Below are 22909 nucleotides of genomic sequence, written 5' to 3'. Positions count from 1 at the left end.
CCCTGCCGCAGAGGCGGGGTGGGGTGGTGGGGGATGGGGTGGGGGTGGTGAGAGGGATACTGGGATCATTGGTGGAGGTGAATGGGCACTGGTGGAGGGATGGGTGAACGATCACTGTATGAATGAAATGCAAACACAAAAGTTCATAAGTTTGTAACTGTACATCGCAGTGATTCGCTAATACAATTTTTTATAAAAATCTTATTTTTGATAAAACAATATTTCTCACCAACACATACATTGGGACCAAGTACATTATATTATTAGGTGCCAATAATGGATGTGTCCCCACTAATAAAGAGAACATACACTCACACATTCATACACACACACTAATATATTGTTGAGAATAATTGTTAGCATAAAAAACTTTGAATTAAGACAAAACACAAGTTGAAATTTCCTAGTGTTAATTACCTTATCAAAAGGAAATGATTTGGGGTAGGAATATAGTGTAGAAAATACTTTGCCTTTGAAAATAATACCTATAAACCAGCATAGGAACAAGCATTCATCATTTTTTGGTTATAAAAGATATGGTAATTAATATAGGCTCACTCACTATATATAATTTATAACATAAGTTCCTAGTATTGCATAAGGAATTTGAAATATTTTACTATGTGTAATTTTAAACATTTTCATGTACATATCATATTAGTTTTAAGACATTTGTACCCAAATAATATAAAATTTACTGGTAGAAATAGAGAAGATAGACCTGTAATTCCTAAACCAAGTTGATTTTTGGGAGGGTAGGAGGGGGGAGAGTATGGCAATTTGCAGAAGTAATTATTCTAAATCGACCTGCATTTGATTTCTCTGTCCCTCTCGGAGAGCCCAGCAAGTTACCAAGAGTATCCCGCCCGCACAGCAGAGCCTGGCAAGCTACCCGTGGTGTATTCGATATGCCAAAAACAGTCACAACAAGTCTCACAATGGAGACGTTACTGGTGCCCGCTTGAGCAAATCAATGAACAACAGGACAACAGTGCTGCAACAATTATTCTAAACAGAAATAGAAATGTCCCCACAATAGAATGTTAGAATAAAAATAGGAGTGAAATTAGATGCTTAGAAGTTAATTTTATTCTAAGAAATTAAGTTTAATTTACAAAGCATAATTTAAAAGGTTTACACAGGTGGAATTTTCTTAACTTGACCTTAAATATGTCCATTTCTACAGGCATAGGAAAATTATTTTACAATTATTGCTTATTGCTTATGTGAACATCTAGAGTTAAAGTGTTCAAAGATGGTAAGTCATGTGATGACCAAGTTGAAGTCACATTTTTCCCTGTCCTGTGTTTTGTTTTTTTTTAAGATATCAAGCGACCCCCAGAAGCAGCAGACCATGTTTCAGGAGATGGTCAAAGTGCTATCCTTTTTCTCAAGAATTCAAGAGCAGGAGGCCGTGTGGCAATTTCTCTCTAGTTTCCCAAATGTGTTTCAGAATGTCACAAAGCTAAACAATCTGTTTGATGTCCTTCGAAATGCCAACAGGTAAGAAGGCTCATATGACTTGTTTAAAAAAATGTTAATGTTACCTGGGAGATTTGCCTGTAGGCAGGTCATTTTGAACAGAGAGCAAACATTCCCTTAGCACCCGACGGAGATTTTAGCAGTGGAAAGGAAGTCATGCTAATCAAAGAAGAAACACTTACTGTGATGGTAGCGGTTATTTGAGTGTACATAAGGAAGGAAGGAGGATATTAATCTTACCAGCCACCGAGCATCCCAGTGCTTCTGAGGCTGCCTAGCAGGACCAATGGTACATAGGAACTTTTGCTCGGGTTCTTTGAGGAACAATCAGCGCTCCATGGTTCTACATTTAAACTACCTTGAAAGAAAACCTATCACTGGATTTTCTTGGTACCATATAATATAAAACAACACTTTAATAAACTTTTGCACCAAGCTCCCTCAAAGGTCTGGTGTCACTCACGCTTATCCTATCTATAAGTGATTTTTCAAAGCCTGCACGCTAGATTAGTTTTATCTGACAGAGATGACAGAAAGATTTGACATTTTTTTACTGGAAAAGAAACCCGCTTCTTTCCTGGGCTTGGGAGAGGGCTCATGGGGATATAGCACAGGCTTTGCATGGGAGATACCTGGATTCTATCACCAGTACTGCATGGTCCGTCAAGCACCACTGGGTGTGACCCCCTAGACTAAGAAAAAACAAAAAAACAAAAAAACAAGATGTGTCTCTCATAGGATAGAAATGCAAGCATGGCTAGCATTTAGGTTTGAATGAAATAGTACTGTATGTATAATTTTAACTATCCTATATAATTTGGAAATTTCCATTAAAGACAACCACAATTATAATAACTATTAATTACTGAGTGCCTATTGCATACCAGATGTTTTACTAGACCCTTTTTTCTCTTTTTTATCACGTTAGCTCTTATAAAAAGTATTATTTACTTACCAATGAGATAACAAAAGGTTATAAAATTTAAAACTTTACGATCTCACAACTAAGATGTCTCACAACTGGGTTTTCTAACTCCATAATCTAGGCTTCCTTTGTAATAAATGAGTCATAAAGAACATGAATTCCTTCCCAAATGTCTGAAGGTCCAGAAGCTGTTGTACTCATTCTTCTTTGGAAAGCTTACAAGAATTTATATTTATTAAATGTCATATAATAACTCCTTATATTAATATAGTAATGTGTTAATATTACTATTAACATAGTAATAATGGTGTCTTGAGATTCAGAAAAAGATATCCCCATTTTATAGGAGAGTAAACAGATAAGGATGATTTACATGAGGATCTAGGACCTTGACTTCTCCAATATTCTACAGCTAATAACTAGCAAAGCATCAACCTGAACTCAATAAATTGAATACAAGTCCTATGTTCTTTCCACAAGAGCACACTGCAACTAAGTTATGGAAGGAGCTAGATATTAAGAAATTTGATCCAGGACAAAGAGAACCTCTTCCTCCTAATTATTATATTTTGTTTCAGAAAGCAAAGTAAATAGACCAAAGGGGAAGCAGGATGGTTTGAATTATGTGGGATAATAATAAGAAGAGTAAAAGACAGAGCATAATTAAGATACCAATAGACTATCACTGCAATGGGTCATTTTAGAGATGGGGAACCCTTATTGTGGGCAAGCATGTAGAGCAAACGAAAATCTCCTACACTGAAAAATCATAATATAAAATGAATCAGCTATTTTGGAAAACATTGTGATATATAATGAAGTTAAAAATATTAGAAGCAGAGAGATAGTACAGTGCTTAAGTACTTGTCTTACTTATAACTCACCCCCATTTGGTCCCTGGCATCAGACATGATGACTTGAGCATCATCAGTAGTTATTGCTGAGCACGGAACCAGGAGTAATCCCTGAACACTGCTGAGTATGGCACTAAGACCAAAAGTATAATAATAATTACGATTTATTTGATATAGTATTCTAATCTTGGTTGTTTACCCAAATAAAGAACAAACTATGCACACATGAAACTTTGTATTCTAAGATGTATAGAAAATATATGCTTTGTAGTAAAAATTGGCAGGGGGCAAGATATTCATAAGCAAAATGACAAAAATATTATGCAATGGAATTCTGAACATCAACAATTACTGAATTGTATAATACAAATCAACCTATACATTTGTTGATGAATATTATCCTAGTAAGAAAGTCCAAAGGATCCTATGTAACAGATATTGTATTATTTCATTTATAGGACATTCTTGAGTTAAAAATTATTTTATAATTAAAATGATGTCAGTGGATCCTGGATAACTGTTTGGAACATGAGGAAATGTTTTAAGGGTTATTTGCAGCTGACCCCACTTTGAACTTTGGGTTCATATATTGTTCCCGAACATAGCCAGGGGGCCACTCCTGATCACAGAACCAGGAATGGGATGGACCCCAAATCAAAAGTAATCAATCAAACAAATTAATAGGTAGAAGATCCAAATTGGACTGGAGTAATAACACAGTGGGTAGGGTGTTTTTATTCATATCTAGGGAACTAAACTATAAATGATCTGAATCTAATTTTTCAATTATGATGGGCTGCAGTGATAGCCTAGTGGCTAGGGTGTTTGCCTTGCATTTGGCCGACCTGGGTTCAATTCCTCACAGTGGGTAGGGTGTTTTTATTCATATCTAGGGAACTAAACTATAAATGATCTGAATCTAATTTTTCAAATATGATGGGCTGCAGTGATAGCCTAGTGGCTAGGGCATTTGCCTTGCATTTGGCCGACCTGGGTTCAATTCCTCCGCCCCCTCAGAGAGCCCAGCAAGCTACCAAGAGTATCCCGCCTGCACGGCAGAGCCTGGCAAACTACCCATGGCGTATTCGATATGCCAAAAACAGTAACAACAAGTCTCACAATAGAGACATTGCTGGTGCCCACTCAGCAAATCGATGAGCAACGGGATGACAGTGACAGTGACAGAAAAGTATGATACAAATATATACTCAAAAGGTTTCTAATGTTGGAACCAGACTTTGGTTTATTAGGGTAAGTGAGAAAAAACTCTTTGGCAATTTGTAGTACCTATAACTTTATAATTGAAAATTGTTTCTATTTGTTTGGTTCGGGGACCATACCCTTAAGTGCACAAGGGCTCCTGGGACTAGGCTAGGCAGAAGATCAAATCCCTGCCTTGAGAAAGTCAAGCACGAGCTCCAACAATTTTATCTATCTTCTCAGCCCTAACAATGGCAAATTACCAGGAAAACTTTTGTTCTAGTAACTACTTAAGTAAATTAAAATAAATTGAAACCACTGCTCAGCCTAGATTACTGGTATATGTAATATTATGTTCAGATCCCCACAACACTTCCATTCATAAGTGGGCAGTTCCTCTTTACTATTCAAGTCTATTGCAATATTGCAGTCTGATCTCACTGGGGGAAGTTCACCTTACAGCGTCACCAGCATGCACTTCAGATGGTAGCAAAAGGAGAAGGGGGTGCAGAGGGGATACAAACCATCAAGAAGACGGCTGGGAAGGTCATGCATTAGGGAAGGCAGGTGGTAGGCTACATCCCACCACAAAGATGCAAGGAAGGGTTTCTAAGGAAGTTGGGGGGAGGGGCATGTGCTGCTTTTCCTGAGTCTGTGTCCTGGGAATCCTTCCTCCAGAGACTTCCATCAATAGGGATGGAGTTCAGAAGAAGTACATGATGCCCCCGATTTATACCATATGTCAGATGTATGCTAACAGAACCAGCTATTAACTTAATTTAGAATTTTCTCTTGCACAATCATGTTTTATCTTTCCCACATGTTTATTTATCAGTGTCTTCACAAACAAGAAGTCACTTTTGATGGATAAGTCTCTCACATACACATTAGTGGGAAATAACTCTATCCTGAAGAGCCCCAAATATTCATCAGTTCAAATCATTACACAGCAATAAATGTTAAACATTAATTATCCCAAGTCATCATGATATTTATCCACATGACACTATAAATCACAGTAATTGTGGAATTCAAGCATATAGTGCCATTATTTTTTAATAGACTGGAGAATTTAATAAGAATGGAGAGGAATTTTCCCCCATCTCCCTGTGTTCTTATACTTGTCAAATAAGCATATTAATTATAGATCTACTGAAGGAGGGAAAAAAGCAAATTTAATACAAATGGACAATTTACATGAATATAAATTTTAAAGTAAATGGGACAATACAAGTATATTTACACTGAGTTGGGAAATATGATGGGGCCTAGGTTTTCAAGGAGGGATGAGTGTAACTCATATGACAAAAACCAGGCGCTGACGATGTTCACCCTGTCATGTAAGTAGGTTCTCCAGTAGGAAGATTATTTCTGAAGATAATATTAATCTCCTGCAGTTGGCATTCTTCTAGGCAGGAGGGTGGAAGCAGTTCCTCTTGCAGTTCCGTGTGCATTGATTGGCCTTGGTTTGAAATAATCTATCTGCCAAGGTGACAGAGCTTGGAAGGCCTATTCTGAACATCTTAGGGAAGCCTAACTGAATATATTAAGGAAGCTTATCTTTCCATTCTAATAATAATCAGGAGGTAATATGGCTTTTCTTCAGTAACAAATTCTTTTTTGGAAATATGGCATGACATCCAGCATAAGTGTATTGACTAATTATCCATCTCACTGTAGACTACCCATCTTATTGTTAACATAAAAATCCTAGACAGACAGTGCCAGTTAGTCTGGATATTAATTTTGAGCTGCCTCTGGAGTAGAGCCGACGGGCCACTTATGAGCAAATGCACTATTTAATTAGGGGAAGCTCTACTTTTTCCAAAAACATTACCATTGGCTTAGCAAAAGATAAAGACTTATTATTAAATATTTATAAATGATTCATAAAGCGAATCCTTTATCTGCACTTGATTTGAAGCTAAGAACAATTTCCAATGTTTAAATTATCTCCTTCCATGAAAAACAAAATGATGATATTCTTGCTTTGAAGGCTTCTGTTTCTAATCACCTAATTTTGAGTCACAACTGGAACCAAGAGTATGAACTTTACTCCCTTATTTTAAGGGTGTGTCCCTTATTTTGAGAGAGTATGAACTTTACTCCCTTATTTTAATGGTGTGTCAAAGGTTCTAGTATTGTGGACATGTGAAGGGCTCTGTTTAATTCAAGAAAACATTTTGTTGAGATGTGCATGAGGAGACAAACAAGGAATTAAATGACAAAAACTGCATCTTGCTTTTATTTTTTTGGTTATAAGAATAAGTTTCTATACCGTAGCATTTTTCTCCTTGAATAACCTTTTGTTTTTGTCTGCAAACCTTGTAATGCAATCTGGTTTAATTGTCAGTGCGCTGCTAGTCGTGCAGAAGGCTTACCCACGTGTCACAACCAACGAAGGTTTCAGAACTCTCCATAAATCTGTGGAACATCTGCTGAACACTCTGGACTCCCCCACACAAGGTATTCTATTTCCATCTGACTTTATTCAATTCTGCATCATAAAGCCCCTTAGAAATATAAAACAGAGCGCAACCCAAGCAACCCTTTATGGATGATATTACCTGTTAGGTAGGGACATATGCTATGGTTAAATTTGGATTTCGAGCTAATCAAAGTGAAGAGAAAGGGAGGAATGGTTGGGAAAGAGGCTGTGCCTTTCTGAAAGGAGCTCTATGATCTCCCTGAGCCCATAAAACTGTGTTTATATTTGATATGGAAAATAAGTTTCAGAAACTAAGCCTCAACAAATAGTTTTCTGCTGCTACTGTTTTAGAAAAAAAAAAAAACCTTAACTAAATTTTTGAGGAGTTTTGTCTTGTCCTCATTTCTTCGGCTTTTTATCAAGATGATTCTTTCATTGGTGATAAGATGCCAATCACTCAACCAATCACTGTGATGGACCCATAGTGTGAACAGAGCAGTGTAAACCTATGGTAACTCCTAGTAAGATGAGAGCATGTTGCTAATGAGTCACAAAATGTTATCTTTCTAAATATAGAACAGCATTATGTTCCACAGGTCTGGAAATATACAGACACACATGCACACATATATACACGCACATGTACATACAAAGATTTAGAACTCTAAGGAATGCATCTCTACATTTCGAAGCAAAATGTTTTGTTAGTATTTACCTACCCTAAATGAGTTTAGAATGATGCATTTTTAACTCACTTTGCCATTTTTCCCCAATATGTAGTCTCTACATTCAGATTACAAAGGAAGGATCCACGGAGCATTAGGTCATAGACAAATGGTTTATTACAATATCTTATAGTAGTAGTTGTCTTGGGAAAAGTAGTTTTGGCAAGGCTTTCAAGAATTCTCGCTGGAGGGTCTAACATACTCTTGGACACCAATTTCTGTTAATCGAGAGCATATTTTATTGTTAATGTACAGTTACAGAATTAATGACTGGTTTGTAAGATTTATTATTGCTAAATTTAATGTCTTGGACATTAGGTAACACTGGCTTGTTCTCTAAAAAGAGACTATTTGTTGTCTATATGGACTGTATATACATATACATATATATGCATATATTGTCTCACAGTGAAGATGTTACTTGTGCCCACTCGAACAAACTGATGAACAATGGGAAGTCAGTGCTACAGTGCTATGCACATATATGCACACACGTATATATATACATATATACATATACATATGAAATCTCACTGCAGTGCTTAGTGTCATGCCCAGAGTTTCACACATATAAAGTATACACTCTAATGTTGAGCAACACTGCCAACCAGTTCTACTTTTATTTGTTTTTTAAAGACTGATAAACTTCATGTCACTTCCTTTATTTCTTTTCCTTTTCAGACTCACACGTTGTAATTAGAAAAAGAAGGAAAATGTTAATTATTTTTTAAACAAAGGGCAAAAGCCCATCATATCTTAGAAGCCAGAGAAATAATCAGCCCTTTAATTAATTGAGATAACAAAGTCTTTTACCTGGTGAATAATGTCACTCAGTTTTCAATGTTGAATGGTGGCCATGACTCCTGAGTATGCTAACGATTTGGGCATGTACTCAAAAATGTCCCCCAAAGGCTGAGATGACAAGCAGCTTCATCAAAACAAAAAATGAGTTTGTACATTTGAACGTGCTAATATTTTTTGGTCTTTCTTCTCAACACTGAGACTTCATCAGTGGGAGGAACCAAGATCACGCACTAGCATTCATTCCTCAAAGGTACTAAGCCCGTGCTGTCCTTCTAACAAGAGACCAAGCAACTTAAACCCTGGCTCTCTCTGTGTGACAGCCAGTTTCCTGAGTTCTTTGGCAGAGGGCCTCATTCACGGGATCCTCTTCAGGACAAAGACATTTTTGCCACCAGGAAAACACCTCCGGAAATTGGAGTACCTGCCACCATAAGACCTAAGAATGGCTCCTGCATAAGCTGCTGATAGAGTTTGATGCATCTGGCCACTCTTTCCCACCTGATCAGTTTTTCCACAGGACCCCTCTCCCACCCATCCTTCATGCCTCTCTGCACTCTGATTTCTACAAACCTTCTCATCCTCTATCTTTGCTGCAACCTTGATTATGATCATATTCAAATATATATATATATATATATATATATATATATATATATATAGCTGGAGTCTACTCCACAACCATGACAGTAAATAAAACCTTGCTTAGGAAGAAGAGCGCCCTTTGACTCTTGTCTTAAGAGATCTTATTCTTAGGTCTGCCCCTCCCTAGGTGCCCTGCTTTATAGTGAGTATGTCTACTTTGGAATTTTCTATTTTAAAATGCAAAACTTTTTATTATTTGTTTTTTGAGTGTCAGAAGCTCAATGAAATATCTAATGCATGCAAAGCATGTGTTCTACCACTGGGCTATATTCCTGGAACAACAGATTTGAGAGCACAGCTTACATATATAACTCACTGAAGCATGCTCTTTTGGAAGCTAGTAAATTCTACGAAATTACAGCTTCGTAGAAAGGCATTCTTTCTAATGGAAAGGGATCTGTGCACTAGGTTTCTAAGTCTATAGGCATAATTTTCGAATATGCTTAATCCTACAAATAAAAAATAAAATAAAATTTTACTTTTTTAAAGGTCTATAACATTTTCTACTTCATTAATGCCTATTTGCCAGAGAATTTCTTCTAAGATACTTTATAGTCCAGAAGGAAAAGTGGTCAGAAGGGAAAGTCCTTACTTAACTCGGCAAAGCCAAGTCCATCATGGATAGGTATAAAGTTAATTTCTATTAGCTATTCATTTTAATAAATTGATGAGTAAGAGAAACTCCACAACCGTATCATATAAAAGTGCCAATTAACTCCCTCTGGATCACATACGAGTTCAAAGAGAGCAAGATTTGATCTCAGGGAAATGGTTTTATGTACTCCTACATGGCAAAAATATCCATCTCAGCAGAGTTTGCTTCCAGATCGTTCTATATAAAGAGCCAGTCAGTTCTCAGTAGGACTATTATTTGTTAGATTCATTTATTCTGGGTATCTTCATTCATGGCCTTTAACTCACTGGACCATTGCTATCAGAAGAGCAAAAGCATTTCAGTTCACCTTTAGCAGAGCCCAAGAAAACTTGACCGCTGGACAGAAAAACTGAAGAAAAAAGAAAGCCACTCTTCTGATACAGACGCAGGCAGGGAGAGACTTTGTTTTGTGCTAATATTTTTGACATGTTAATCTAAATAAGGGAAACATCAGTCCCCTCCCCCCTCCACGCACACAAATTGGCACTGCGGGATGGTTGCGGATTCTCTGGTAGGGCTATTAAAAAGCTTTAGATCACAGTGACTTTCAATTTTTCACTCATGAATTGGTGACAGTCCACAGAAAAAGTTATTGCCACTCATGTGGTAAAAGTTTCATTTCATAGTATCTGATTAATTAATACATGAAGTACTACCACAATGATGGGTTTTATTTTATTTTTATTTTTTTATTTTTTTGTTTTTTTGAGTCACACCTGGCAATGCACAGGGATTACTCCTGGCTCTGCACTCAGGAATCACCCCTGGCGGTGCTCAGAGGACCATATAGGATGCTGGGAATCGAACCCGGGTTGGCCACATGCAAGGCAAATGCCCTACCCGCTGTGCTATCGCTCCAGCCCCTGGGTTTTATTCTTGTGTTACCAATCTGCAAAATATTTCTTCTGTTTTTATTGGTCTACAAGTGTAAAGCTGTTGGAAACTGCTATTTTAAGGCATAGTAACCAGGTAAACAAGAAGTGCCAATGCTGGTGCCAGCCTATTGAAAGTGATTAGGTAAATGTTGAACATGACAGCACTAGAGGCTGGAGCAATAGCACAGCGGGGAGGGCGTTTACCTTGCACGTGGCCGACCTGAGTCCGATTCCCAGCATCCCATATGGTCCCCTGAGCACCGCCAGGGGTAATTCCTGAGTGCAGAGCCAGGAGTAACCCCTGTGGATCACCGGGTGTGCCCCAAAAAGCAAAAAAAAAAAATGACAGCACTAAAACATTCTGGATTACTCACCAGGAGCTGGCAGTGTCTAAAGAGAATACTGAAGTACAATGGTTTTCCTTAAAGGGTTGAATAAAAACATTGGTTTTATTTTTTATTTATGCCTTAATCATTGAAAACATCTTGATTTAATAGTTCATGTGAAAGCTTTGACATGGTTGTGATGCTGCATGATGGGGCAAGCTTAAATTAAGAGACCTACTTAACTTCTGAAAGCCCTTGGCAGTGCTGAATCTGATCCTCACATATGGTTTCCATTGATCCCAACTTTCCAAATTTATGTTATTTGACCACTCAGAACAGTTCTGGTAACATGAACCAATTTGTATTTATAGCTGCGTTTAGTTGAAATCAATGACTGCTTTTTGAAAGATGGAAAGTATAGATTAGTGATGGTAGACTTTTCCTAAGGCTACATCTAGACAGCTAAAGGCAAATAAAATAAAATGAAATAAAATAAAATTCAGTAACCCCCTAAGACAAACTTGACTAACAAAGTCACATGATATTCAGTTTGCATGATAGTGTTCAAGTGTCAGTTATGCATTCATGTCTTAGGATAAAATTATGCAATAGCCCGATGCTTGGGAAATTTGATAGAAAGACACGTACCTGACTATTGGGATTATCTTGCTTAGTTAGCATCTATTTCCTACAGATAACCTATTTCCGAGAACCAAAAATGCATAGGCATCTTTTATAAAATCCTTTAGAGAATAAATAGTCCTTCATGTTCTCTGAATTTTCTTTTCACTGGTTTGACTTGGGATGATTTTTTTCTCCTAAGAAAAGTGCATCCTTTAAGCAAATATGGTCAATGCTCACATATATGAATGGTGTTGCTTTAGGTGGCTCAGATAATACGACACATGTGTGGAATGAGGACGACATGCAGTCACTGTCCCCAAGCAGCCTGGCATCACAGTAAGTCTTTGTTGGTTTGTTTCTAAATTGCTAAGCTGACCTAATAAGAAATCAAGACAACCCATACACATGATTCTCCCATCAGTGCGTAAGACCATGGAATAGAAAAATCCATTTTTGACTGACCAAAGTAAATAAGACAGACTAGAAGTGTGGCAAAAGCTAGCAGTTATTTGTGGGAGTTAATCAGTGATACTCTGGTTACTAGAGCATGAGGGTCTTGTATTTTTTGAGTTCTAGGGTGGACCGGCAGACCCTATGTTTTTTTTTTTCTGAATTGGTGAGTCCAGCTGGATGCCCAATTTCCTGCCTCTTTAAGATCTCCCATCATGAAAGATACATAAACACTCCAATTTTTCACATTTCTAGTTGTTTCAATTTTTAAAAATCAAGTTATTTCTCATGTTCAAAACAGGCAATGCGGAATTAGTTTGCTTCATCTTGTCTAGGTAGACAAAATTGCTTCTGGGTAATTTAATGTTGGGCTCTTTTAGGGGCATGGATGTTGTCCCAGGAATAGATAGACAAATAATAGCAGCAACCTTGGCTTGTAAGGACCACACCTGCAATCAGTTCTCTGAGGTAACTATAATAATCATGGTAGGAAATGCAAGTGGCTGCTAGTAGAAATTAATGGAAATAAATTCCTAGAGTCCAAGACAGATTTACAGACTAGATGGCCTCAATACATAAAGGTTGTTTGGGCTTGATAAATTATACTGTTGATATTCTTCTGACTTTAGTCCTCAAGGATATCTTTCAGTGCTAAAAGGAAATTTGTACAAGTGAGAACAAGTTTTGGGGCTGATTTTTAACCATGTGTTTCCTTTTCTAAAATAGATTCTATGTCGTTTATACACTTTTCAATGATTTTAATGGACTGTTCTTCAACTCTGGATAACTTTTAGGTGAATCTTTTTTATAAACTGCTCACCTCTTGGACGGTTTTCACTTCCTCCTCCAAAGGGGCTGGACTGAGGTGCTTCTCCTATAGCAGGCCAGCAGCCAGGGGCACTTTCCCTCTCTAACTGGATGCAGTGTCCCAACTTGATTTTTGTTTGTTTAGTTTTGGGTGGTTTGGGGCCATACTGTTGGTGCACAGGGCTTACTCTTGGCAGGACTTGGGGACCATATGTGGTGCCAGGAATCAAAGCCACATGAAAGGCAAGTGCCCTACCCATTGGCCCCCTATTATGTGCATTCCTGGTATAGTTATCAATTTTTTTTTGTAACTTTGAATTGAGACAACTAGATGGCTTAGTGCTGAGCACAGGTATCTTTATCAGAGCCTCAAGGCATCTAGAGCATTGATAATGCCAGTACTTAGACCTGCAAATTCCTTAGCAAACAGAGTTAGTTGCTGACAGCTAGCTGACAGTTTATTAGAAAAAATTCAATATTTTAAGATGCTTCTTACTGAGAGTGATGAAATTAAGGGATATCTTTGGGCTTTCTTTCTATTCCCTTTAAAATAATCACAGAGCTGCAATGCTTGGCATAAATCTTTGGGGATGTATTTTTCTAAAATACTTTAGGAAAGTATTTTTCGAAATATTTTCAATATATCTTTAAAAGCTCAAAAAAATTTTCCCCCATAATTCGTTCTCCTTATTCCTATTTTTGTTTTAAGGTCATTATTTTTCATGTGTGTGTATGTGTGTATGCACACTGATGACTATACACATCTATAGCTTATCTTTAATTATCATTCCTGGAAGTAGATGTGATTGAAGGTAAGGAATACATAAAGTAAAGGACTCAAAGAAATAATTGGATGTTTACGCCCCAACATCTGAGCAGCTATGGGATCTTAACTTTTGAAGTATTTTAAATCTAATCTTGAAAATCTTGGCCATCAAATGAAAGTAAGAACCTTAGATAATATTTCAAGGTCTCTTCTTTCTAGCCCAATAATCCTCTACTTTATCCTTGAAACATACCAGGAGGCTCTTTTATGTAATCCCACCTGGAGGGATAGGCCAATATTTTGCTATTGATCTAAAATGAAAACGTCTCTGTGTTGTAATATCCATGACCGAAAGGAAGACAAACACAAAATTTGAGAAGAGAACGATGAGGGAGAGCGAAGGTAAAATTATCCAGATGAACCATGCTAGAGATGCCACCGTGAGCATTTCTCTGATAAATACGTAGCATCTTTGTAGCTTCTTCTTTCTCCTTTGCTTATCCTTGCAATAGCTATTAACTGAAATGTATGATCTAAAATATAGCCAATCAATTATCTGTATGGGGTGGAGGAAGGGTAAGCAGGGGAGAAGGATACAAAATGAATTGGATTATTCTTTGAAGTTGCTCACAAAGGAACAATGTTTATCTTGAAATCAATCCTCATTGCAAAATAAAAAAATGGAATAAATGGATTTAAAGTTCCTCAAGGATCCAGTGCAGTTAAGCCATGTCTATAGACGCTGATACTTGTACAGTGTTATGCAGATTTTTTTATGCATCTTATGAGTGTTAACCAGCTATGCCAGGATCCTCTAGGAGCTATAAAAGAAAAAAAATCTATGTCATAGAAGCCAACTTAGCAAACAGAGCACAAACCAATCAGCTATCTAGTTGGTCTGTTAGATAGCTGGCCATCATTAAATCAAATTCTTAGCTCCAGGTTTTTTAAAATTAGCACCTATATTACCAAAATAGTATGCTTTTATGTAGGCATCCCTTGGCCAGATACTGATAATAATAATACTGCATTTGGCTGTCTTAAATTTTGAGCATTTGCATGATTTGTTTCATTATTTATCAAACACTATTCGATGGTAATTGAAATCTCTCTCCTGCTAATATTTGAATAAAAATCTAACTTAAATATCTGCTATAACTAATTAATTTGTGTTTTTGCCATTCAATATCAAGTGGATGATTGCCCAAGTCATCCATGGACATTTATTCTCTCTCTGATGTATATAACTTCAATAGTAAACAGTAAGTGAAGATATTATAAAATAAATTCAGATGCAGCCTCACAGTGGAAGCCCCAGGGTATCTATAACATACCTTTACTCCTACACATACCTCATGTATCAGTCAACTTCAAAGAAAAGCAAAAAGTAACTCATTCAGGAACACTGAATTAGTTTTTAAACAAAGATAGAGGAGCTTATATTTGTTAGTAACTTTCTAGTACTTCTTCACCACCACTACCAATGTGACTTTATCTAAGGTGTTTCCTAGGTAGAAGGAAGATAGCAGATCATGTAATGTCCTATCACTCCTTTGACAATATAAGAAATTGAACCCACAGGTGGTTGTCAAATTAAGAAGTAAATAAGAAGAAAGGAAATAAGCCACACGGGAGACATATTTACATTGAAGAATCATTCATTATTTCAAATTCACCGGGGTGTCCTATATTTTATTCGGCAACTGGAAACCTAGTGGTTTTGTTTTGATACAATGTGACCAGAATTACTATCACTTGAGACTGAATATTAAAATAGTGAGATACAAACATAATGGTAATACTCAGGGGTTACCCCTGGCTCTGAATTACTCCTGGTGGTGCTCGCAGGACCATATGGGGTGCCAGAGATCAAACCCAGGAGGTCTGCCACACACAAAGCAAATACCCTTCCCACTTTATTATCACACTCTGGCCCTTCACATCACTTTTAAGTCCATTCTGGTCAAACATAAGCTCGACAAAATGTCTTTTTCTTATTTTTATGGGATTAATTTCTCTATTTTTCCCCCATATCTCTAGGCTCCTTATACTGGAAAACTTTGAAGATGCACTTTTAAATGTATCAGCAGATAGCCCTTACTTTCCTTACTTGGCATGTGTGAGAAATATCACTGACAATTTGGCCAGGGGATCACAAGGTAATTTTCTTCTGAATGCTTAAAATACTGCGTCTGGTTTCTAACGCGGCCGGCCTGAAAGTCATAAGTCTCTTAAGATGCCTGTTTAAAAAAAAAATTCAATCTTAGCTTTCAAATGTATCCGTTTCACTCTGGTGCTTGATATATGAAGGAAATATCTAATCATTTCATGTTACTATTATTTTTGTGACTACAGCTTGAGCTATCTGGCACCTGGACAAACTTTAATGTACAATGACTATAAAACAGATAATGTGATAATAGCCACCTTGACAAACTTTTCAATTGTCTAAAATCATGAGGGACTCAAAATTCTTCTTGACAATTTTTTTTATGTCTTTAAATAATCTTAGATTACAAAATCAAGAAGAATGGTAATACTGGTTTCCAAAGGTTGGTGTGCAAATTACGTAAAAAAAGGGATTTTGTGACAGATTGTTTCTCCCTCCTTCCCTTTTTTGTTTTCAATTTTCCACCTACAAGGGCAACCATGAAAGTTGCAGTTAATCAAATGTTTCTTTTCCTCATTTCTTTAAATAAAAGGATATCTACTTTTCTCACAGATTCTAGGAACTACACATTTACCCTTCCTACTTGAAATATTTTTTGCAGATTTAACGACAAGCAATAAGCACGAGAAATATTTAAGCGTGGTCTCTGTTACCATACATAAATTAATCAAGGTTGGAAGTGTATATCTGTCAGTGTGATCATGCAACCTAGTCTACTGTAAACACTTCAGCAGTATAGTGTGTCCAAAAACCAGAAATAAAAGCATATTCAGCTCACAAAATATCAAAACTGTGTATCTCCTTTGCTAGAAATATATTTGTAAGTAGACTATCTATGAATATTTTTAAAATAATGAATTCCATAGTCTTCATGGTTCAAGGGAAGGTTAAATTTTCACTTGTCTAATATTTAGATTGAATAGGATATTACCTTCGGAAAAAAACTCAGTAATAAATTAAGGTAAAGTTGTCTTTCAAATTGGTTTTCTAAATGACCTTGCAATTCATAAAAGTAACGCTTCTGCCCTTTTACAGAAAATTTAAGACTTCTTCAGTCTACAATTCAATTTAAAAAATCTTTTCTTCAAAATGGTTCCTATGAGGATTACTTCCCTCCACTTCCTGATGTCCTGAAAACAAAAGTAAGCCTTGCAAGAAAAACACAACTCTCAAAATGTCTATAATTCTACGGCAAGATATATTTTCAGTTTAAGTTTTAAGTTAGTATCTTCATAAATTCTGAACGTATTTTGTCTCTAGATTGCTGGGGGCGGTGGGGGAAGAATGATAAAAGTGTTCTGGTGCTGGAGAATAGTGTTTTGTTTTTAATCAGTGGCTGTCTCTACGCAAAATGACCCAGAAGAGTCTAATTATAGTATGCACAAAAGAGAATGGCTAATAATAGCTATTTTGCTAAGTTCATAATTCAAAAAAGCATGCATAATATGGTTTCTACTTTGAAACTTATTTAGTTTTAAATACTAGTAAGAGTTGATTTCCAAAGTTTATGTTTCAGACCTCACAGTATACAAAAGTCCCAGACTCATTTTCTTTTTTATTATGACTGCAGAAGCAGAAGCTAATAAATCATATTAAAATGCATGATGTTGAACAAAGGAAGGAAAAGAGCAACTGAAAAATTTAAACTCTGCAGTTTGCCTGAATTTGTTCATGTTTATTTGTCTATTATTCTTTGTTTAAACTCATATGTGTAGTATAGAGGTTATCGTGAAATTCACTTTGTTTCTTAAATAGCCCTATTAAATTTGGAAAACAGCTTTCCTAGTAAGAACAGCAGTTTAATTGGATTTATGTAGCCAGGGATAAGGTAAAATTAGAACTGACTCATTCAGGGCAAGCAAGATGACTTATTCTTTAGTCAACATGGTATAATTAAACAGGCATCCACATCATTGTGTCCATGTATATTACAAATAAATATGCTAGTTAGATTACCTAGCATTTTATTCCTTGTTTTCTACCAGGCCAAAATTTCTAAGATACTTAATTTAGCGCTATTTTTCTTTGTGTAAATGAGAAGGAATTTATGCATTCATCTGGAAAATTCTTTCTCATCCGTTAAGAATGAGTAAATGTCACTCCTTTAATCTTGGAGTATCACATTTCTCTGTTTCCTAGCCTGAATAGTGATTGTGTACAAACAATTTTTATCTATTCATTTCATCCTTCTTGCAACTGTGTTCCCATAACACTAATCAATTTCTTCAAAAGATGTAATCTCTCACCCCTGCATCCTTATAATCAATTCAATGGAGGGCTTAAGAAGACAGACCAATAATTATAACACATTGAGAAAAATATTGTGTTATGTAGAATGATAGGATTTTTTGTAAGGTGGTGGTATACCTAACTCTATAGCAAGGGAAAATGGTAGAGAGAAGAAATCTTGTGGAGTTGATAATGCTTATTCTGCATTCTTCAGACCCTGTAGGATGGGGTACTCTAGGGTCACTTTTATAAGACAGAAAGTGAGAGTGAATTACAGATGAGTAATCTGGAGTCATGCCTCTAGCTAGAGCAGAAAATCTCAATGCCAAAGGCAGGGAAAGGGTCTGCAGAGAAGTGAGGCTCTGATCCCAAAGACTTCTTTAGAGTTAGTCAGGGAATTGGAGTCGAATTCTGAAAGTTGTGAATCTGAAGAAAATAATATATTAGCTGTTTCCAACGATTGGGCTGGAGTGATAGCAAAGCGGTAGGGCATTTGCCTTGCATGTGGCTGACCCAGGTTCTATTCCTCCACCCCTCTTGAAGAGCCCGGCAAGCTACCAAGAGTATCCCGTTCGCACGGCAGAGCCTGGCAAGCTACCCGTGGTGTATTCAATATGCCAAAAACCGTAACAACAAGTCTCACAATGGAGACGTTACTGGTGCCCACTAGAGCAAATCGATGAGCAATGACAGTGACAGTGACAGTGTTTCCAACTATTGATTCACAGACCAGTGTTGGTCTACAAGTCTAGAATGCTTACAACACACCGTGAGGGAAAGATCCAAGAAAAGCCAGGTTGGTTGTAAGTGCAGTTGTCTAAGCAGAGAGTGTGTGCTCCGCTCTATGGAGTGGCAAAGAAGTAAAAGAAGAGACAGTTTCAAGCATATTTCGGGAGGTTAGGCTAGGCATTCATTGAAACCCCCCTGGTAGAAGGGATAACGAAGAGTCCTGATGACGAGATTGCTGACTCTGGCTACTTATTACTTGACATCACAGACTTTTTATATACGAAAAGTCTGTTTATCTCCCTGCATATAAAATCTGATAAAACTATGTCTCCTGCATCTTGGACACAACACATGTAGCACATAGTCAAAACTTGACACGAATGTGGAAACAAATGATGTTAACATAGAATACGGGTGATGTCATTGCATTTCCTGGACCATTCCTCATTGTAGTTCTCAATTTATAATCAGCGTACACTAGGGAAATGAAAGCCAGGCATTCTCAGCCATTTATACTAATGTGAGGGGAATGGAATTAAGAATCATTTAAGTAGCTTCCACATTTTTAATAAACTGCTCCTGGGAGGATTGCACTATTCCAGAAACCACTGAGGTAGAAATGAACTACTCCTCTGCCCCCTGGGTAGAGAGCTATTGTCAGTTATAATAATCAAGACTGCTCTCTGCAGTTTCCAGAATCCATTCATTCTGAGAGTACACGCTCTAGAGGGTCATCCCCAGTTTTCCACCGTTGTATCTATGGCACCTGCAAAGTGTCTGACACACGGAGAAGAGTTAGCCGTCATCGCTGAAAGAGTGAAGAGAAGCGTCTAGCGTTTCAAACTAAAGATAACACTTTTCTCCTGTACTTTTCCCACCTTGGTAACTAGTATCATGATTCTGATAGTTATGTAGGCTTGCCCCTTTCCAAGACTTCATTTATGGTGATCTAGAGCATACAAAAATGCCAAATGCTTTGATGACAGTTTTTTTTTTCCTTTCTCGCCACACTGTTTTAATCAAAGCATGCTACTCTTCCACTTTTGCTCCTCCCTATAATAATGTCTGTTTGTTAACTTACTTTCTGGGATTTACAATAGTATTAATATTGTTTTAAGAATACAGGATCGCTGTACCCTACCTGCCAATGGAATACCAACATCATCCACCACTGTCTCTAGGTCTCCTTTCTTACATCCTTCTCCTTCTTAGCAAATTCAGTTTTAAGGAAAACTATCAGGATCTGTTAAGGTCATTGATGATCATTAAAATGAAGAGATTTATTGCTAGAGTTTTATATAAGGCCATTGTGTTTGTGAAGCTTGTATTTAATTTTTTGGCCATCTTTTGTTCTCTTACCCATGCTTTGGTATCTGTCTTTTATGCACTGATCAAGCTCTAGTTGCCTCTTCTTTAATGTGTCCTCTTTGTATGTTTTTCTAAAGATTTCCATGAAATTTACCTCTGAATACTGATTCTATATCCCTTCTTACATATAAATTAAGTGTGCTTTACGTTCAATGTCCCACCCCATTATTCCTATACTTCTGTTCCCCACTTTATGTTTTTTCTTTTGTATCATAATACTCCCCAAATAGGGCTTATTTCCCTTTCAAATTAGACCATTCAGTGAATCTCACAAAGCTAGTTTAAGCATGGACTTATTTAGCTCTTTTTGGTTCATAAACTTTGTGTTACTTCTTCATATTTGAATGATATTATAGCTGGATATAGTATTCCAATTGAGATGTTTATTTTATCCAGTGGGTTTTCTATGTCAGACTGTAGTTTCATTTGATAGATCTGCTATGAGACTTTTATATGTATGTTTTTTTTATCTTGATACTCGAAGTATTCTATCTTTATATTTGACTTTTGCCATTTAATTATAGCATATATTGGAGTTCTTCTATTAGGTTTATTTTACTTGGAACTCTTTGAACTTCTCTGATTTGTGTATATGATTCAATCCTGAGATTGGGAAAGAAGTCAGTTATAATTTCCTCAACCAATAGTTCTTTCCAATTTTCTCTTCCCTCCCCCTCAACAAGTCCTAAACCTTGAGTGTTATTTCTAGTAAAGTTATCCCTGAAGTCTCCTCATTTCTTCTCATTTTTTTTGTTTATTCTGTTCTTTATTGATTTCATGTAGCTTATCTTCCATCTCATTGATTGTTCTTGACTTCTGTCGTTCTGCTGCAATGCATTTTATTTAGTTAACCTATGAGGCTCTTCAGTCCAGCGACTTCAGATTGCATTTTTTCTCATATCCATTCCTATTTTCTCTTTGTTAGAGAATTCTGTGGTCTCCCTAAATTCATTGCTCATCCTTGCATTGTCACTTTGAAGTCATCATCTAACAGGCTATAGAGTTCTTGGGTGCTCAGAACCTTTCTGGACTTTTGTCTTCATTCATTAATTTGGATGGTCTCCTCTGCTTCTTCATGGCATCTGATGCACTGTGAAGGCTATGTCCAAGGGTCTGGTTCTGGTTCTGTGTGGACATGGATCATCATCATCATCTTCATCATCATCATTGTCACTGTCATCCTGTTGTTCATCGATTTGCTCCAGTGGGCACCAGTAATGTCTCCATTGTGAGACTTGTTGTTACTGTTTTGGGCATATTGAATATGCCACAGGGAGCTTGCCAGGTTCTACTGTGCGGTGGGATACTCTCGGTAGCTTGCCGGGCTCTCCAAGAGGGGTGGAGGAATTGAAACTTGGTCGACTGCATGCAAGGCAAACGCCCTACCTGCTGTGCTATCACTCCAACCCAATCATAATCATAATCATAATCATAATAACTGGGATAACAATTCAGGTTCATGTCACCACTCCCACACAAAGCCTGTGAAACTGGAACAAAAAGAGACTCTTTCCAGCAGTTGTTGGGACTCTGCTGTACAAAGGGGAGTGTGCCTCTGCCGCCTCACAGCCTAATCCCATAGCCTCAGCCCCTGATGTTGGGCCAACATTCACAGCAGACCCAGCCTTTTATACTTTCTGACTCACACCTGCTCTCTGAGTCTGAGGGAATGGCTGATGGGCTTAGGGGGGAGGAGCCAGTCTTTGTCTTCACCTGGAGCAGGGGCCTGTTTGTCAACCCCCTCAGCCTGCAATGCTGGTGGGATGCCTCTTTGCCCTGGACTGTGGAGGAACATTCAGCTGCATGTGCCATGGCCAGGGTCAGCCTCGGTGGGTGGAGATCCATAAGGCTGTGGGTGGCTTTTCAGCCCACCATTACCTTCCTCTGGCAGCAGGCTACTTCACCCCTCCTCCAACCCACAGGCCCTGCCAGTCAGAGTTATAATTTTTGGAATATAACTTGGTTATTAATGATCAATGAAACATGTAAAATGATGTTGATGCACATTTTATAATTTTATTATATTTTGTGTCAGAGTTGAAGGTAGAATATCACTTAGTCTAATGCCACTGTGGTCCCTTCATGTTGTTGGAAGTGATAGATTTTTATGATTTGTATGGATGAATAATATTCCTACACAAAAACCTAGAGGTTGTAAGATATATGGATAAACTTAGGTGGTTTGCAGGTCTTGACTCTGGTAAACCAAGTTAACTGTGATCATGAGATTACAGATAGTTTTTTTCTTAATGTTTTCATTTCATTTTTCTTTGGATATAATCCCACAAATGTAATTTCTGGATTCTTTGGTAATTTTGATTTGGGGGTCCAGAGTGATAATACAGCAGTAGGGCATTTGCCTTGCACACTGCTGACCGGGATTTGATCCCAGACATCCCATATGGTCTTCTGAGCACCACCAAGAGTAATTCCTGAGTATAGAACCAAAAGTAAGTCTTGAGCATCACCAGATGTGAGCCCCCAAAGCCAAAGTAAATAAATGTAGCACTGTCGTCCCATTGTTAATCGATTTGCTCGAGTGGGCACCAGTAACGTCTCCATTGTGAGATTTGTTACTGTTTTGGGCATATCGAATACACCACGGGTAGGTTGCCAGGCGGGATACTCTTGGTAGTTTGCCGGGTTCTTCAAGAGGGATGGAAGAATCAAACCCGGGTTGGCCACGTGCAAGGCAAATGCCCTACCCGCTGTGCTATCACTTCAGTCCAATAAATAAATGCAATCATTTAATTTTGATTTGGGGGGGAATCCTCCATACTGTTATCCATAGCAATTCACACTATCAGTTAACATCAGCGTGGAAGTTTTCCCTTTTCTCCACATCCACAC

General features: G+C 37.4%; 1 protein-coding gene across 1 annotated transcript in view; it reads left to right on the top strand.

Moving 5' to 3' along the window:
* Positions 1 to 22909, top strand: part of ABCA12 (ATP binding cassette subfamily A member 12) — a 198636-nt gene that overhangs the window by 81044 nt on the left and 94683 nt on the right. The window contains exons 7-11 of the mRNA XM_055122119.1: positions 1325 to 1503; positions 6815 to 6927; positions 11801 to 11876; positions 15604 to 15722; positions 16769 to 16875. Of these exons, the coding sequence (XP_054978094.1) occupies positions 1325 to 1503; positions 6815 to 6927; positions 11801 to 11876; positions 15604 to 15722; positions 16769 to 16875 (594 nt within the window). The remainder of the gene's footprint in view (positions 1 to 1324; positions 1504 to 6814; positions 6928 to 11800; positions 11877 to 15603; positions 15723 to 16768; positions 16876 to 22909) is intronic.

This window comes from Sorex araneus, chromosome X (assembly GCF_027595985.1).
Source record: "Sorex araneus isolate mSorAra2 chromosome X, mSorAra2.pri, whole genome shotgun sequence".
Lineage (NCBI taxonomy): Eukaryota > Metazoa > Chordata > Mammalia > Eulipotyphla > Soricidae > Sorex > Sorex araneus.
This window is presented reverse-complemented; position numbering and strand designations above follow the sequence as displayed.